This window comes from Dicentrarchus labrax, unplaced genomic scaffold (genome assembly GCF_905237075.1).
Source record: "Dicentrarchus labrax unplaced genomic scaffold, dlabrax2021, whole genome shotgun sequence".
NCBI classification, from domain to species: domain Eukaryota; kingdom Metazoa; phylum Chordata; class Actinopteri; family Moronidae; genus Dicentrarchus; species Dicentrarchus labrax.
In genome coordinates this window covers 3,060,320-3,080,440 of record NW_026136717.1, presented here as the reverse complement: position 1 = coordinate 3,080,440, position 20,121 = coordinate 3,060,320, and the positions used below count along the sequence as shown (strand labels likewise).

General features: G+C 39.5%; 1 protein-coding gene across 25 annotated transcripts in view; it reads right to left on the bottom strand.

The window, feature by feature from the left end:
- Window positions 1-20,121, bottom strand: part of ank2b (ankyrin 2b, neuronal) — a 194,631-nt gene that overhangs the window by 70,274 nt on the left and 104,236 nt on the right. For 22 of the 25 annotated variants that reach the window (XM_051428984.1, XM_051428996.1, XM_051428997.1 and 19 more), the window contains exon 1: window positions 10,704-10,859. The exons of the other annotated variants lie outside the window; for them this stretch is intronic. In XM_051428984.1, coding sequence (XP_051284944.1) covers window positions 10,704-10,844 — 141 coding nt within the window. In that variant the 5' untranslated portion in view covers window positions 10,845-10,859. Of the gene's footprint in view, window positions 1-10,703; window positions 10,860-20,121 lie in introns of those variants that run through there. 25 annotated transcript variants of the gene reach the window in all.

The following is a 20,121-nucleotide window of genomic DNA, read 5'->3' as shown; positions in this document are numbered from 1 at the left end:
GGCATTATGTCTGTACTTTTCAAACTACATCTCAGTTAAAACACAAAAGCACCAATGACTGGATTTGAGTAAAGTACACAAAAATTGCAGCAGGAGTATCTGCCCCATTAAAGTCTTAATCTGAATACTATAAACACAACCTGGACCTGTATCCCATAAGAACCAGAGCTAAAACAGAAACAATCCCCCTGTTAGCTCTGTGCTCCAGTAACAGCTGAGCAAGCCTCAGTCCACTTCCACTTCCTGTACTTAGATATGCTATATGCTAGGCTAATCTATGTTGAAAAGACAACCTCATTGTGCTATATATATGCTAGCTAATCTACATCACTCTTTAGCTAGATAGTGAGGCTACATCTGAAAGCTAATGCTAGCAAAACGCTAGCTAACTAGCCACTGACGTTACATCAATCATGAGTTAACTAGTTCGCTAACGTTTGGCTAACATTAGTTAACTTAAGATGTGACTACATATATGTCGCTTTTATCTTTTAACCATTTTATAAATGTGACTGTCTTTTCAACATCGATTAGCCAGGCATATAGCATATCTTAGTACAGGAAACGAGAACATTTACCGAGGCTTGCTCAACTCTTATTGGACCACAGAGCAAAAATGGGCGGGCCTTAAGAAGGGTTAGTTCACTCAATGATACTATCACACTTCTCATACCATGTTGCAACGTGGTCTCAAACAAATAGTACACCAATTCAACCACTTCATAATCTGTGCAAAACTCTTGTGATGTCTTCATTACAGATGGTAAAATGTATTGTGCATTATCTGTGACATAAACAAAATAATGAATACAATAAATTCATGTTTTCAAGGAAAAACTGGTTGGTGTAAACTGGAACTGAGCAGAATCTCACAATAAATCATTATCTACAATAATTGTGCAGCCATAATTGGACATATCTGTACAATAATGTGGATGTCCGGTTTGGGAAGGACACGTCCCCTGTTTTTGGATGCTGAGTGAGCTGCAGTTGGAAACAGACCAGGACTGTAAGGAGGCAGAATGATTCAGCATTTTCCTCTTGGTGCCTTCACTAAAGCTAAATCCTGGCTCACACACACAGCTTGTTCAAAGCTCCCAGCTCTCTGCTCCTCCTGTGGAAAAACACTGTGTGATGCTTATTTTTACTGCATTCAAACTGCATTAACTCCTTCCACAGGGAGGTCAGAGGTCAGATACAGAAATACTGTAGCAGCACACTGGAGGATGGTGGAGACACTTCAGCAGATGTTGTGTTTAGTTTCTAGCAGAGGAATGGTCTCTCACTGCCTGTCAAGGTCACAGTTTGTCAAAAATGTTCATTATTAAGCTTTTTCATCACAGTCTGCCTCAGTCTCGGTCACCCTGCTACAGAATGCAGAGATCAGGGGAACGAGTGCAGCACTGATGATGTATAAAATGAGCAGTGATACTGCAGCACTGATGTCTACAGTACTCACACACATACAAATAGTCCTTGTCTGATGTTTGTGGCTGACCTGCAGTCAGCTGCTGTCTGGCTGCTGCAGAGAACTGCACTGCATCACTCAGACTCTCAGCTACTGGAGCTTTCTGCAACATCGCCACGATCACCTCAAAGGACCATACTGATGTTTCCCAGTGTTTCAACCACTAACTACACATAACACACATTTTAAAGATTGCATTTAGTTTACAAGCCATGCCAATACACTACAAAAGTCAAGTTGCACTGAAACTTGAAGCCTGAGACATAAACCGTTCTGAAAACTGTCCCTGGTGTTCAAGAATGCTCTGACATCTAAGATTCATGAGTTCTTTGTTGTCTATTCACAGAATATACAATATATTCGAAGAATAGTATGCAGGTAGTAGTAGTGGCATAGTAGCAATAGTTGCATGGCCAGATTATTCTGGAAGGGGGCCCAGGGGCAAAAATTTGATGGGGGCCCCTACTGACCACTTGTTTGTGGTAACACTTGTCTACTGTACATAGTAGTTTATGTCTATTTTGTTGTGATTGTTGTCTGATGTTCTGTGTATGTAAAATTCCTTGTATGTGTGCACATACCTGGCCAACAGCATTTGGGCATACAGCATTTAATAATGCAGGGGTACTCATTTACCAATCATTTAAATGCAATAAATGGGGCTTTTGGAAGGATGTGGCAGTTCCCCACTTAGCCCTTTCTGTGTTCCAACCCTGCTCCTTGAGAGCTTTAGCATCAGATAAGGTACTATTGTACTATAGGTACTACTGTACATGGCATTACTTTCAGTTTTTTCACCCTGCTTCCAGTCTAGCTGTAGGCTGAACCTGCTGTACTACAGAGAAATAACTCTGATATCAATCTTCTTATCTGATTCAGGATAAGACATCAAGCAGGAGGATTTCCTAAAATGTCAGAGTGCTCTAATGAAGTGATCACACTGAAGAGTCTGATCCCTTGAACTGAAACAACACAAGCCACAACTCTAAAGGGCAGTAAACACCAGCAGCATCTTGACATGAATTACAAGCCAATGTGGTCAACTGTCAGGATATGTCGGATTTCCTGGTACTGACATGCATCAACTCAGAAAAGCATCAACTTGATCCCACATGTTTGGCACATGCCAGCTACTGAGTAGTCAAGAGTGTGTCTTTGTGATGGGCATCAACAGATGCACATCAAATGATGCGATACGGTCGATGTGTGCTGCACTTAACTGCAACACCTCACATGAGCCAGTACATGGCCATTTCTGCTGAACACCTGGTCACCTGATTGGGTTGTGTGTTGGGGAATTTGGGAACTTATAAGAACTCACCATCATTAAAAAATGCAGCACAATTTTCCATCTGCATTTGTCAAATCAACACCAGGATCTTTTTTAGATTTACTGAGGTGGTATTCTATACTGTTACAGTGCAATGTCGATCTATAATATAAAAAGGAACTTTTCAGATTATCCAAGAGTTTTCATCATTGTCGATTAATCAGTCTATTATTTTCCTATTAAATTGAAAAAATTGTGAAAAATGTCTAAATAATCTTTATCTCTCTTTTACAGGTCTATAAGTTCCCTTTTTTTCCATAGTAGGAACTATATATACTGGAATAATTATATTGAAAATAGAGACACAGTTCTGAGACTATTTTGAGTATATTACATATACTGCACATTTATTATATATAACACTATATATTTAATTATAGCATAGTGTATATTGAATTCCTAACTATGTCTATAAACTTATAGTTGACATATCATGGCTGCTGGAGGACTACATACTGTATACAGCTTTCAAAAATGTCTGTCCAAATGTCAAACAGTTCTGCATCTGTTTTCTTATCTCTTGGCTTGTCTCTGTGCTGCTGTGACATGTCAGTTACCCCCCAGGCTGATTAATAAAGACTGAACTCATGGAAAAAATAAGGATTCTTATTCACAATAAAATAGAAAATACCTCTAATGAGTCCTGGAAGGACTTGTTCATACAGCGTCACACATGTTGGTACAGGGTGAGCATTGTTTTCTAGCAGCACTGCACAAAGCAACCATTACCACAATGAAGCCTGTCTGATACTATCCTCACATTCCCTCCAGAGCCGCCGAGTCACATTATGCAAGACCTTGCCCTAATCATCGTTGTGCGACTGGCGGGTTGCTATAGTGACACTTAGACCAACAGGACTCTCAGACAAGTGGGGCTTTTTAATGAAAAACACTTAACATTGGAGAGAATGAGAGAATTGTGGCAGCCAGCAACCTACAGAAATAGTTTCATAACTCCTGGTTATAAGGAGCTTAGTCAGTGTGTCACTCTCTTTGATGGGGAAGTGTTTTCAATGTGCTGCGCAGATGAGAAAAGCTGCTTTAAAAGGCCTACAGTTACAGGAAGGTCATGTTTGGCATGAGTCGGGGATAAATAGGAACAGAAATAAAAAATTAAAGTAAACAAAGGAATGAAGGTCATTGCTTTTCTGTCTTTTTAACCACTATTAAAAAGTACATTTTAGAAAGGAGTTAGTCAAGAGAAATGAGAAAAAATATCCCCAATGAGACTGACTGCATTATGTGTATCTATCATATATAACTGCATTATATGTGTCCTTACCATAACAATCTATCCCTGCTTCTGTTGCTCCTTACATCTAGACACATTATTCATGACTCAATCAAACCTGCCAAGCGTGACAAAGCACAGTCCTGAAGCTGCTCCACCAACACATTACATCAAACATTCATTTACAGAGTCTCTGACTTTATCTGTGGAGTGCAAGGAGCTTCATTAATAATGCAGACCAATCCTCCACACCCCTACACACACACACACACACACACACACACACACACACACACACACACACACACACATTGAGACACCACTGCCCAGGCTGGGAGCATCCTTGCCCCTCCCAGTTACCACGGAGACAAGCACTGCCCTCTCTGGAGGTAACCATGACAACAAGGCTTTCTGTCTGTCAGCAGAGCTAGTAAAGCACAAAAAACATGAAGGCTGCCGCTTCCTTTAGAACTGTCTATCAACACAGCGGTACGCGGAGGCATCAGTGTGTCATCTATACAAGGTATACTGGATACTGGAAGGTGTGTGTGTGTGTGTGTGTGTGTGTGTGTGTGTGTGTGTGTGTGTAATCAAAATCCTCTGGAAGACAAAATCATGAGTTATGAGTCATCACCTCAGGCAGTGCAGATTGCCTTTTGAGAGCATTTTGCACAAAATGACAAAATGTGTGGACACAGAAGAAAACACACACACACACACACACACACACACACACACACACACACACACTAATACCCTTCCTCCAAACCAATATCCCCTCAGTCTTTACTCTTCTACACTTCTTTGACAACGTACCAATTAGTAGTTTGCTATTTTGCTAGCAAGTATTAGCGACACAGAAATCCTCTCCAGTCTAACTAGTGTTAGCACTTATATTGAGTGATAGTAGCTCCCACGCTAATCCATCAAGTTTCTTACTTGTAGAAGGCTATCACAGAGGCTAACATTGTGTATGCTAAATGTTAGCATGGATCCAACTAGCACATATATCTCCATTAAGAATAGTTTGGATTTTAAGATAGAATGAAATTATTGCTGCCTCAAGTTAAAACAAGCCAGTAGATCTAACTCAAGGTCCAATAACCAGCTTTCAACCGCGTCTCAACAGCCTCCATCAACGTAGGGAGTTGGGCCGCTTTCCATGGCCTCTATCCTGAGTTCTTTCACCCCCTCCTGTGCTGAGCTTGGTGTGTGAAAGTTAATTCTTGGCTTAATGAATAGAAGTTTGTCAAAATAATCTTAAACACGGTCCGTGAAGGCTGTGTGTTGTGGTTAAAAGCTCTAGAGAAAGCCAGTGAGTAGACCGTGAGTTGAGACTGTTTTGTCAAACGGCTGCTTCCAAGGTCAGGAATGAACTGTCGTGTTCAAATCCAATAGACATTTACCATGACACACAATGTGAGTTATTGCAGGTAAAGCACAGGTGTAACTAACAACATTAACTCCGGTCCATTTAATTGGCTCATTAAGCCGTGTCAGTGTGCAAACATGCAACAGCTGGAACAGCCCTCATTAATGTTAGTAATTACACCTTTCCCTGCTATGTCTCAAAATATCCCACAGAAGATCTGGATAAAGAAAATAAACTCTGTAGCAAATGGGGAGTTACGATGCTCACACACTGTCACCACACTGTTTTATGACTTTAAAGCACACACACAGTGAAGAAGCATAGCCAACTGACATTTAAAAAGCTCACACATTCATGGTTAAGATGTGTTTTTGGTCATATTTGAGTCATAGAGTCTTTAGGTAACATGAATTATATTTTGTATAAATATAAAAACCTTAAGCAGATAGAGAGGGAATGGGATGTTAATACTGATGCGTAGTAGTCTGATATCTATATAATATTGGCTTAATGCTAAATAAATGATAGCTAATTGTTCTCATGGCTAACTTGTTAGAAGAAGTTATTAGTGTATTAATACCAAGTAGCCTGTCGTATGCTGGAGTCTTAGGATAGACCACTGGAGCCACGCTAACCCTTAAACTACATTCATCTCAGAAAATTGTTAGCCTACTCTGGAGCTTATTAATTTGGTTTTAAAGCCCTTAAACTTTCACTGCTCAGTGGTTCAGTCTCATTTCCAACAACAGCAGACATTTTTTTAGAAATATAAAGGTACATAAAAATAAAAGAACATTACAGTAGAACCTTTAGCAGCCAAAGTGCCATATTTATTCTATTATATATATATTATATTTTCCTCAGGAGTTGGTGGAGAGAAACCAGAAATAGTAAAATGAGTGTGACTATTGGACTTATGTTTGTCAAGTGGCCAGAAACACGACTCCAAATAAATGCTAATGTTGGTCTGTATCTGCTGGATGATTAACGTTAGCCATACAGCTTTACGCCAGTTGTTACCATGGAGTAGACTACTGCATCCAATAACTAATATTCACCCAATGAAGTTTATCCTTGCCACTGTCTCCAAATGCTTGCTCATGGTGGGAAGTGCTGGGTTCCTGTAAGTAATTTTATGAGGACTACAATCTCTATATGAAAAGCATGCAGAGATAACTACAATTGAACTGAAAATTAAATTGAGTCCCAGTGTGTATACCAATAACTAAACACATTCATCTGCCATTAAACTGCTACTTCCTATACCATTAATCATTACATAAATCTAATCCAAACTTTTCTATCCTAAGGAATAGTTTAAAGAGGACATTTTAAGAGTAAGAATAAATATACACATACGTAAGTTGCAGCTGTGCACTTATATGATTGAAGGAGTACATTCTATTTCTAGTCAGGACGCAATAACAGTATCTGTGTTTACTAGCAACTGCACTTCTCCCGCTCTGTTTGTGTGTGTTTCTGATATTAAAAGCTCCTTTGGGTCGCCTTGCACACATTAGTACATGAACACACCCACTGTTTTTAGATTACAACAACACTTCGATCCGTGCAACCAATATCATTACAGCCTCCAAAACCCAAATAAAAAGCTGCTTTTATTTCATACATGGAGGTGTGAGGTTTTCATATTAATGATATAATCACATAATACAGACCATGCACGCAGAGTAGGCTATTAATAGCCTGTTCTAATTCATTATCTTATCCTTATCATTAAGCTGACATAACTGGAACTAAAGTATGTCCTGATATAGACACCACCTTAACGTCCCCTTTCCATTCCCTTCATTACCATTATGATTAATGTCAGCTGATCTGAATACAGTGATATCCAGCCTTGGAAGACCACTTGGATAAGGCCCCTGGCTGTTTGCACTCAATCAGAGCTGTCCCTGTGGACCTATTAACATACAGTGGATCAGTGCAGGACCTGAAGGATTTTTAGTTTCAGATACATTTAGATATAAATGTATACGGCTGGGGGAGAATCAATGTATTATATGTATAATAATTTCCCCCTGGGATTATTAAAGTATTTCTGATTCTGATTCTGATGTAGTGGTTTCTACAGCTGTATCTTTTATATATATATATATATATATATATATATATATATATATATATATATATATATATATATACTGTAAACATACTATACATATACAGTACATTATGTCATACATATTATGTAAGGGATATAGTCATTGTTTATTCAATATAATGTCTCTTTTCACACTATTCTGACAGAGATACAGAACAGATATTAAAACTCCACAATCTGACTTTTAAACAAATACCTTTTCAAATGCATCTCACAGATATTTAACCCCCCCCCATTAGTCAAAAATCTGTGTTCCTACAGTGGAATGTTTGAATGGTGTCTGTGCAGAGTCTGACACTAGAAGGATGTTTTCACATTCATCTGCTGAAAGTGGAAAGTTTCTCTGCTGCGCATGACTACGATATATCAGTGTGAGAGTGGGTCACTGGTCAAGACGTAGAGCTCTCCAGAATAGACCATGTCCAAAACAGGACGCGAGTGGGATGTGTCTTTAGAGGAGATGGAAGGGTTCACTGTCACAAATCAACACGAGTGACACAAACATGATGCAGGAAATAGTGATCAGGCACATATAGCTACATTTTTGAGCGATTGTAACCAGGTAGTAAAATACCACAACAATTCCCACAAAACTTATTATAACAGTATTTGTGGACTCATTTATGCTAGCTGGGATGATGCTGAAGTTGGCTCATATTTATAAAAACTGGAACCCAAGAATGATCCCTTGATATAACTTTGAGACCATATTTTATCCGTCTAGAGTAGAGACTGATTGATGTATCCCGTCTTTGTTCCTCTATCACATTCTCACTAGGAATTCCCATCCCTAAAGAGCAGGTCATTTCTGTAATCTAGGGTTGCAACGCTATTTTCACGGTATGACAAACGTCTCAGAAAATATCACGGTTTCACAGTATAACGCAATTATTATTATTATTATCAGTTTCAATGACCATTAAAAGACCAGTGTGTAGGATTTAATAGTATCTAGCAGTGCAGTCGCAGGTTGCAACTCCCTCATTTCAATCTCCCCTTCCAAGCGCAAAGGAGAACATACAGCGGCTGCAAAACGCTCAGAAAACAGGAACGACCCTATCTAGAGTCCATGTTTGGTTTGTCCCTTCTGGGATACTGTAGAAGCATGGTGGTTCAACATGGTGGCCGCACCTTCTGTAGATAAAAACAGCTCATACTAAGACTAACAAAAACACAACGATATCTATATTTAGGTGATTATACACTAATGAAAACATACCTATTAATATTATATTATATTTCTGACAATAGATTTAAAGGAATAAAAACAGAAGGTTTTTATAATTTTATTATTATTATTTTATTACTACCTGACAGACATGAAACGTAACCTTTAACACTAGAATTTGTTTATTTAATTTTTTTTAATAATAATCTAAAAATCTAATATAAGAACACTGATATGGTAGTATTCAATACCGTGGATAAGGAAATGTACATGCTATGATAACTGACTATTTTCATACCATGGTTGGCATGGTATCCGTATACTGCTGCAACCCTACAGTAATCATCCACTCACGTGTTTAGCAGCCAGTGTGACAGACAGTAGAAGTGTGTCCAGGAGAGTGCAGAGTCAGAAAACTGATGGCAAAGGGTCAATATGTCTGACTTCACCACACACATGCAAACATCCAATGAAGTCCAGCTCTATTTGTCACACTGCTTCTCTCCTCTCAGCCTACAAGATAATAGAAGCTCAGCTGGATCCGATGCTGCCAGGGGTCACTGCAGGCTGTCAGGTCACAGCCTCCTCTTCCTACACACAGTCCAATTACAGTAGTCTGCACTCTCCTGTGCCAGTCCCTCAGTTACGTCAGGTAAAATATACACTACAACTTTTTCAGGACTACAAATTGGTGAAATGATTTATGACAGCTTGAGTAAATGTAAAGCTGGAAGAAACTGACTTTTTTTTATACCAGATCAGCACAAGACCTCAAGTTTACTTTGAACTGTATCTTACTTAGTCGGAATGTAGCTTTTGCATGCTTTAGCTAGTTAATTATTATTCAGGTAATGTTCCCATTACTGCTGACCATTTGAATTAGGTATGCTATAGGTTTGTAGATTGATTTCCCACACTCAAATTTACTCGAAAGACATATTAAAGGACCAGTGTGTAGAATTTAGTAGCACCTAGTGGTGTAGTTACTGATTGCAACACCCCCTCCAAGCATGTAGGAGAAACTAAGACCACGATACTCACAAAAAATGCAAAAAGCCCTATCTACAGCCAGTGTTTGGTTTTTCGGAGGCTCAACATGGCGGGCTCCGCCATGCAGAAAAAGTCCTGCTCCCTCTGTAGATAGAAACAGCTCATTCTAAGGTAATGAAAACACAATGATTCCTATATTCAGGTGATTATACACTAATGAAAACATACCTATGAATATTATATTCCATTCCACAATAGATCCTCCTAAATGTTACACACTGGACCTTTAAAGCTGGTCATACACTGTAATTTTTGTGTCAGTGTTTGACCTGCTTTAAATGTCGAGAAACCTCATTTAGATACAAACAAAATACCACTGGCCCACTGACATATATTTTTACATTAAGACTCAGCACTCAGACTAAATGAGTGATATTTTTTGCCTTGTATTCCCAGAAGCAGAAGCTAAAGTCATTACACCTCTTTTCAAATTAGTCACAAGAGTCTACACGCTGCTGTGCAGAGATACTTTAGGAACAAAAAATGTCACACTGGCCTTTAGAGGGAGAGGAGAGGTAACACCCCACCCCACATCCACTTACATTAGTACACACACACACACAAGCTCCTCAAACAGCTCAAACCCTAAACACCTGAACCATCTGTCTGTATTGCAAGGCAGAAATCAAGTCAGAATATAAGTCCAAAGCACTATACACATGCTTTCATTGAAGACAGAAAAATGTACCAGCTCAGTGCAAAGGCAGCTAATGTGAGCTCCCTGTCAGTGACAGAGACAGTCCTCACATCCAGACTATAAACAAAACAAAAATAACTCTGTGGATTTAAATGCGAGAGCTGACACTGACTTCCAACTGCTTCAAAGTTTATGCTTTAAAAAACTTAACTTAGTTAAAACCTTCTCATCTGTGAAAAATCTCCTAAAATACCCCAAAAGAGCACTTCAGGAGCGTCCCAGTTTCCTGAAAGTGTCTGCTGCACCTGCCAGTGTGGGCTCTTACCAGCATCAGTAGAGGCTGCACAGGAAAATGCTCCACACAGTAGTAGTCTGGCAAAGCATTCTGGTCCAGGTTGGACTGGCTCCCGGTGGTCCTCAGGCCCTTGTCTGAGCCACACACCTTACACATGGCCGCGTTGCCCATGGTGCAACGTTTACAATTCTATCCCATCAGAACGTAAAGGAATCTAAGTGAGTGCATCTAATCACTCTGATAATCCACTCCCTGCCCCTACTTCCCCTACCCTCCCCCTAAAAACCTTACAGGCTACCATCCAGAGGGGGGCCCCTCAGTCCGGCCCAACATCACTTCCCTTTGGCCTCAGCCTCAGCGCTCCTGTCCCTGTTGCACCACTTGACTGGACCTGTTGTCCTGTTATCACTGCCAGCACAGTGCTAGCTCTTCCTCATTGCTAATTCCAGCCCTCTGACCATTGACCAACACCCCCTCCTCACTCCACCAAACAGGCTATTTTTACACCCACCAGCCCAGCTATGCATGTAGAGAGGGAGCAGAGAGAGGGTGGTCGGCATAGGGCAGCATGCCAAAACAGGAAGGGGGAGGGGGCATCACAGACTCACTAATCATGGACTGATATGAGGCCTATTATGTGCAGATCATTTGTAATCATATGCAGTGTTCATCAAATCAGACACTTTATATTCCAAATAAACTCTCCATTGAAACCCAAAATGATATTACAAAATATTCATATATATCTTGAGATAAGGGCAGTTTTCCAGTTTTATCCCTCAATCGTACCCCTGCCCAAAGACAGCCAATGTTGTCTTGTGACCAATACTTCAACAGACTGACACAACGTCAGATTTACACTGGATTGTAAAATCAAATCTAATTAAATCAAGTTTATTTATATAGCACGTTTAAAACAACTAGAGGAGACTAAAGTGCTGTACTGAAGTGCTGTGTAATTAAAGTGCACCGCACATCGATAGCAGATAAAGGACATTGAAATTGTAGTAAAAAGGCTCATTAACACCAATAAATTACAATGAAAGCACTGTAAAGCAATATCAAATATTTATACAAATGTAAAACAGACACAGAATAGAACATTTAGGAAAAATATAAAATAAAAGATTATGAAATACTAAAATCCACTAAGAGCAACCAAAAGCAATTGAAAACATGTACAACTTGAGTATTGTCTTCAAAATGTAGAAAAGTAGTAAAGCAGAAGGCTATTCTAAAGCTTTGGAGCTGCCACTGCAAACATTAGCTATTTGATATTAAAGAAAGCTTGCTGGCTATTTGATAGTTATTTCTTTGTTAATATTTATTACTCATATCACCACTTTTCTGTCCCTGCCTTTTACTATAGCTAGCAAGCTATGCACAAATGTAATGTTTCTGTTCTCAGTCTGGCCTACGAAGCTCTGAATTGGTAGATTGTTTCTCCAATCAGCTCAAACTGCCATCACTGAGCACAACCCCAGACATTTTTAATCACTGATCTTATATTTGAGTGTCCTGCACCATTCTGTGGTGCCCAGCCGATGCTTACAATACTATACACAACAAATTATAATGTACAGTTCCACAAATTCAAGATCCTGTTTTCATGACCAAAATGTATCTTTATGTTATAATATAATATGTCATATATGAACTCTCTGTCTTAATTGCAATGCATTTTCTATAAACACATAAACACTGCTCTTCCTTTATATCTGCCTAGGTACATGAAGGTACCAGTTCTGAGCTCTCCTTAAATTCAATATTATAAACAGTTCTGTGCAATAAACTTTCTTCATTTGATCATTTCTGAGCTTTGGTTTATACCAGATCTTCTCTTTCCATTGTTATGGTTATGGAGCAGTAGTAGTTTTTGTTTGACTATATTTATATCACACTTAAAATTGTTTCTGGAGATAAAATGTAAATCAGAAACAGAAAATATTACAGAAACGTGTTGTCCAAGGATGACTATGTGCTCTAGCCCAAATAAAGATCTTTCCTTTAGAATCTGAACAAGGCAGTTCCACAGCTGAACAATTTCACATCTCTGCTTTACAAGACAGGACTCCCCTCCCGTGTCCCCTTCAATAGCCCTCCTAACCATACATAGCAGTATAAATCTGAGGTGTGGGTAAAACCAGGCTATTACAGTAGTAGTAGGTAGTCCAAGATCTTTTTCCCTTTGATAGTGGCACATGAACTTAATGAAATGACAGATTAGCCTTCATTGTCATGATTGTAGTCCATGCCAGTCATCCTCTCCACTGGTTGGTGGATAGTTGTTAGCTAGCAAGCTATTATTAGCAGTTTTGTATTTACATGTTACTATTCTTCTGGAGTTTGTGGCAGTTAAAAACATCTTCAGATACTCTGCAGGAAATGTGCTAAATCACATGTGGATTATATCCACATACTGCAGATTTAAGCATAAATGGGGCCAAAAGTTACAATCTGTATATTTTTGCAGGCTTAAATTCCAGTGATTCTAGTGTCTGTACAGATGTTCACTTCATTGTTTTGGCCTGCAATAGATGGATTGATTTGGATGGATTTGCAGTCTGACTAACATGATCAACCTCTCTGACTGTCTGAGTATGACAAGAGTTCCTTACTACAGTGAAAGAGCTGAAAATAGTATCAGTAAATAAATATCAGCCTAACTCTAGTACATATACACTGGTAAATAATACTGTCAATGTGTATCCCCCTGCTGGTTGCCATGTTTACTGTGTGGTGTGGCTCCTTTAAGGTTACATGTACAACCAGTGTAACCTGCCTCCACGCGACCTTTTCCTAAATGCCTTCACCCAGACTGAAAGCTAAGCCATGCTTTTTACTGCATGCTTGCTGAACACCTGCTGAAGGGCTTCTCTAGCTCCAACATGAACTGTTTGGAAAAAGTAAGAGTGGCTTTGTCCTTATGCAACAACACTACAGGGGCAAACAGTGAAATCTTATCACTCTCTGGCATTAAAGTCTGGCACAGCAGATTGGCTACAGACTGGTTAAATCTGCAAATATGAGTACTGGTGGTCATGATATTATTGACCCCTACTGGTGGCATACCCGGCTTTTCACACTAGTCTATCCCCCAAAGTGACTTATCTTCAGCATTGTGACCACTAGACCTTATGTCATGGACTGTTTAATGGAAGCAGGCATGGTGTTTTGCTAATGCAGATGTGTGTCAGACTGTAGCCCAGAGCAGAGCTGCATCGATTCAATTGGACTGAATGCAAATTAAAGTCACACAGACCTTTTCATGGCAATTGATTGGTTCACAGGATTAATGCTGTCTAATAGAATCTATCAGGTCCCTACATGTTGGTGTATGTTGGTATTCATCTCGTGCGCATGTATGTGTCCTTGTCTGATGACATCAGGGAGGTAAATGTCCCCATTATCTTTGCAGTCTTCTAGGTCACAACTCACACAATACTCTCACTGTGGAAAATATCACCCAAACAATTCCCATTCACTGAATATGTTAGCGTAGGGAGAAAGACTCCTCATTGTAGAGAGTCACAGAAACCACATGAGAGAGCAGCTTTGGAGTTTTCCATGAATGAGTGAATATAAACTGAGTAAGCAAGCACATGATCATGACATTTACAATATCTGACAAGATCACACTAAGCTTTTAGGTTGAGGAGAGGACATGTTTTACATAACATATCCACCAAGTCTCTGAAAACTGAATAATGTGTGAGGAAAAACAGAGCTAAACCTTTCTTTCTCTGGAACTGCTGACAAACTGTACGTCCTCAGAAAATCTAAACTGATGGTGATTAGGGCATGAGCAACCATTTTGATTATTTCCAGCCAAGGCCTGTTAGGTGAGGCTGTATAGTATATGGCCTTCAGCTGCAAACCAGTGTATGATGTTGGGGTCTGGTTCTCTACTGCAGATGTAAGGCGAGAAGAACGACCTGCTTCTCTTATGAAAATATCAGGACATCTGAACGGGGTGTAGGCAGGTGGTCATGTTTCATAGCAGCATTATTTTACATGCACACAAGCACACACACAAACACAGGCCATATAGTTGCAGTTTGGTTTAACAAGGTAAAAGTATCTCAGAGACTAAAGATCTGACAAGTTATAAGTAATATTTGCATGAATGTTAATGAAGGGTGTAATGTCATATTTTGTATGGAGGTTGGCTTCCAGTCTTAATTCAGTTTGTTTCTCTTATAATGTTTTAACATTGGCCGGCTGTGGCTCAGAGGCAGAGCGGGTCGTCCACTTATCAGAAGGTTGTTGGTTTGATGCCCAGCTCCTTCGGCCACATGTCGAAGTATCCTTGAGCAAGATACTGAACACCAAATTAAATAACACGAACAACAATGGCGGCTGCTAAATAGGTTAGCAGAGATGCTGCTAACATCAGTTCTATCAGAACTGGAGAGTATTTCCTTATTGAAAGAAGAACGAAGAACGGCACTGAAGGCATTTCTTGATGGAAAACTGGCTTTAGTAGAGTTTGACTGTATTATGATTTGTTGATCTGATTTATTTATGTCTGCCTGTAATAGATAGTGATAGACAGATGTTTCATCCAATCATCTGCCAGTATTTTTTAAACGTGCCTGGCCCTTGCAGTTTCCGACAGTGACTTCCCAGATGGTTCTGTGTATTACTATGTTTTTCCCTTTGCTGTGTGAAATCTTACTCATTTTTCAAGGACAATGGTGCTTTGTTTTTCTTCACTGAGAAATTTGTAGCACGTAGACAGGCAAGCAAGGCTACTACAAAGTAGCCCATTGATGCCTTTGGCTGTCAATCAAGTAACCCTTGCAGGTCGTAGCGAGTGCAATGGGACAACAAGCAGGAAACAACAACAAAAAAACACAGTTTTATAATTGCGATAAAACCACTAAAACGTACCCCTGTCACATGCTAAAACGTGTAACAGAAGGACAAGTAGAGGAGTCCTAAAGTCAGCAAACTGACTCAGTCGCCTAATGTCAGTTACACAACAGTATGTATGTAAGGTTTGCTATTTACATTAGGGAACATTAGCCACCATAAGCTACTGGTCATACTACACCACATAAGGCAATGTCAGCATAATTTCTGGGTATATTTAAGGATGCGTTTTATTGCTTATGAGTTCAACCTTTCATTTGTAAGGGGAAGAATGTGTTATTTCATCTTTCAAATCTTGAGTAGTCTTGCTGTAAGAAAAAACATTTTAAGGGGCAATTTATGACTAAATGACTTTCTGAAATGTAAATTTGTAGTGAGTGCACACACACATTCATGCTAAATGACAAACACACACACACTGTACCATTTGGCTCGATCACTAGTTAAAATACACACAATTAGGCATGGCCTTCCACACTTTGTCACATAACAAACCTTTTTAGTTTCATTAACCTTCTCCTGGATGTAATTTACTTAACGTCTCCTCCAATCTCCTCTCCAAACAGCCATCATCTGCCAAAACACACATCTAATTAGGGTAGCCAGCGGACCCGGCTATGGGTGTGTTTGATTTGAAGGTCAAAGCTGGCGCGGGACAGGTAAGTTACACCATTTCTTTAACTGATCACAAGTTAAAACAGGAAACTAATTTCTCTGCAATGCCCACAGAAATGACCCCCTCCTCTCCCCTCCCATCCCACACAACCCTCCCATCCCACACAACCCTCCCCTTCATGCTGCTGCTGTGGGTTGGTAATCCACTGGGCGGGGCAGGCATGGACAACAAATGCTTTTAATCTGTGATCGACCATATGGCTCACTGGCTGCGGGAGGGAGGAGGGGCGTTGGGTAAAGCCACTTGTACTGCATTATGTTCCCGCTGTGGGGGAAAATGTGAGGATGTGTGTGTGTGTACTGTAGTATGAGAGGGTTTACTGGCAGTAGAAAGGAAAGAGACATATTTTGGTTTGGTAATTTAGGGTGTTGTACGGTAGCAGCTAAATGCTAACAAAGGGTTAAACACATTCTATTTGGATGATCTTCATTTTAATTCCAAATGGCAAAAGAAATCACATACGTATGCTTTATTTGATACATTTCCTCATATGAAGCACAGAGTCAAACTAGAATGAGGGGAATTTTTCTGAATGCTAACATATGACCAACAGCTAAAGTTAACACTAGTTTAAAGCTGAACAAGTCAGGGTTTCTACTCTTTTTCACAAATCCTTTTCCAAGACCTTCTCATCACATTTTCCAGTTTTTCTTGACAGTATAAGACAGAACGTGCTTATAAACAGCCGTGTGAGCTGCCATTTTGGGCAATTTGACTACATTAATAAGGCCAAAGCCAACAGTTCAAATCAATTCCATTTATTTTACAGAAAATTCATCATCATCAAAAGTTACAGTGTTTATTGTTTATCGCCACTGTGCATGTATTTATCACAGCCACAAGATGTTTGATCATTAATAGGCTGTATGCATGTAGATACAAGAACTTTGCCTGCAGCTCTGGACAAAATAGACCAGGAAACCTTCACATCCACTTTACATCTAAACCTGCTTTAAAGTGACAGTTTATCATACCAACAGTCACATTTAAAACAAGAGAGGCAATCTGAGCGAGGGGCTAAAATACAAACATTTCCAGGACAACATAGATCTTTTCCAGGATATGTTTAAATGACTGGGAGACTAGTCTCTAAATTTCCAGCTTTTCCTGGTTTTCCAGGACGCGTGGGAACGTGCAGCCCATGTAGCAGAGACCAAGCCCCAAGGACCAGTACCCGGCATTGAATTCCAATAGTGGCCAGTCTGTGTGATTTCAGCAACAGCGTCGCGTGTTGCACACCGGCCCAGAAGACCTTTTTTTCCCAGAAGCAGTTTTTGGCAAAATGTCTCGTTTTACTACGGGAATGTGATTCATTTGGTCCAATAACGTTTAAAAAAATTCTAAAGGGGCTGCACGATTAAATTATTTTATCCCCATTCAAGTTAGCAGAAAGCTAAACCAGAAGTCAGTGGCTCCTAAAGTCTGTGAGTCTATAGTGAACTTGCTATATGGGCCACATAATGCCAAAGATACGAGTAATTTATCAACCTTTTTTGGCTTTATGTGCCAGTGAGCAGCTCCATAGGAATGAACGTAGCCCCGCCTCCAACACTATATGCAGATCTCCCTTAATACATCCATGGCTCGTAATGCAGCAGGGGATGCAGACAGTTATCCAAGCAAATACAAATCTGGGATTTAATATTTACCATACTGCATCACGCACATTACTGCCACATGTAGATATATGTATTAATCAGTATTAAACACAAGTACACTCTGTCTCAACTAAAGATTTGTACAGCAGGGTCTGTCCATAAAGAACAGTATAACACAAAAAAAAGAAAACATGAATTATAGAAGTTGGAGGCCAGGTTGCTATGGAAACAGATTTGGAAAAGGTTTATGCATGGATTTTTCTTTTGCTACAAAATAAAAGACATAAAATGGCTTCTTCTGTGTCAAACCTTAGTAAGACAGACATATCTGACTGTTATAAACAGTCACAAAAGGGACAGGAGAGTGACGTCTCTGTTTTCCCAGATATGACTGACTTGAGAAAAGAGCATTTTCCACCTTGAATAAATACAAAGCTTGTAAAAAGCTTCTTAAAAGCCCATTTCCACATGGTAAAAAGCAGTCTGCAGCTTAATACGTTGTGACATCTGATAAGAATTCTATCTTTACTGTGATCAGGATGAAATAGCGTGTCCCAGGTCAAGGGAAGCGATGCAGGAATACGTGCTACATGGAACAGACATCCATTGGCTACTTTTTTGGTGTTTTTTAAGGTAATCAGAGCCACTGGAGAAGCTTTCTAGCACCTGACCATCGGTTTGCACTTCATAACATTCTCGGAATCCCCTGAAGTGATGTTGCTGTGTGGAATCTATTCATTTTTCCATTGCAGAGGAATGACTCGTCTGTTGCTTGTGTTAACAGGGAAGAAGCAGTGTTAGCCGACCTTTTCAACTTACTGGGTGGGTTTTCTCTGAAGAATTTGGTCAGGCTGCATCACAATGCGAGCCAGACAACCTAGAGATGTGATCTGGCAAATTGTATTGAATTCCAAATGCAATATATTTGCACACTTTTACACCTGCATTAACATGCATTTTTCCTTGTCCTGATAAAAAATCCAGATAAAGATTAATGTTAACAAATTTTGTTGCCTTTGTTGGTGAATATTCTGCATTTTAGCATGTTCTGTAAATGTTTCTGTGGTGTACTGTTCTGACCAAGTTGTAGCCTGTTAAATAGTGATGGCTTTTTTTACTGAGTTAATGCTAGCCAGCAACTTAGTAAACATCTTACAATGGTGAATATCTGAAGCGTTTCTAACTGATGGCCATAACTTAAGCTTTTATGTCATAGTATTTAGGAAACTCCAGAGATTTCATGTTGAGTTTCTGTTCAGTCTTGCTACTCTACACAACATATTGTTCATTTACTCGTGTGGAGAAAACACCAATTGACTTTGACCTTGAGTGCAAGAGTCAAACCGCACCAGACTGGTGCTGCTACACTATCTGGCTGGTGCTGGACGGTATGATGGGACAGATGTTGTAGAATTACGCAGTATTTGTAGTCCTGCAGCCTCGGTTTGTCCAATCAGAAATGTGCGCTGGGGACTCCCTGGAACAACCAGCTGCTTGACTCAAACACTGACTGAATTTCCAGCTGACACTGACCAACATCATCCCTACATACATACACACCATGCATACAGTACACATATGTTTCACAGATTAGCATGGTGACCCAGTGTGAAAGGGATTGTTTACCTCCAACATGACCCAGGTCATATGTGACTGAAGAGTTCCTGTTCTCCAGTACTATCCAGTACTATTTCTATATACTACTTAATGGTACCTATATGGTCACAACTTATACAATTGTTTTCTCTGCCCTTTAAGTTTTGTTATTCATCTTCTTTTTTGCTCTATCATTTTACTATTTTTTCTCCCTCTGGTGTCCCAGTTTATCAACATAGATCATTAAACTTTCATCACATCTTCAAAACAGTGGCCCAAAAATACCTACAGTTAGCCAGAGACACCAAGAGAGGAGGGCAATAAATCCGATCCCTAAGGTAAGGGTTAAACAAACCCCTTTCAAATATTTCATATCCAATTTCAGATATTTTGAAACTAATCAATCAAATCTCCCAGAACATATTTCAAACCAAACTTATAAAACTAATTTTGTAAATTACTGAAATGATTCAAATGGGACTCCTTTATGTCTTTATTTGATAGCCAAAATTAGGGAAGGAAATTAGGGGAGCTGGAGATGGGGACATGCAACAACCTTATTTTTATGTAGCCGATGACTGTTTAGCTTATATTGTTGGAGTGCACCTTTAAGTCTTGTTTAGGGTTAAATAATTCTCATCATGTAGTGAGAATATTTTTTGCTGATGTGTACATTTTAAACAAAAATGTGGTGTATAGCTTC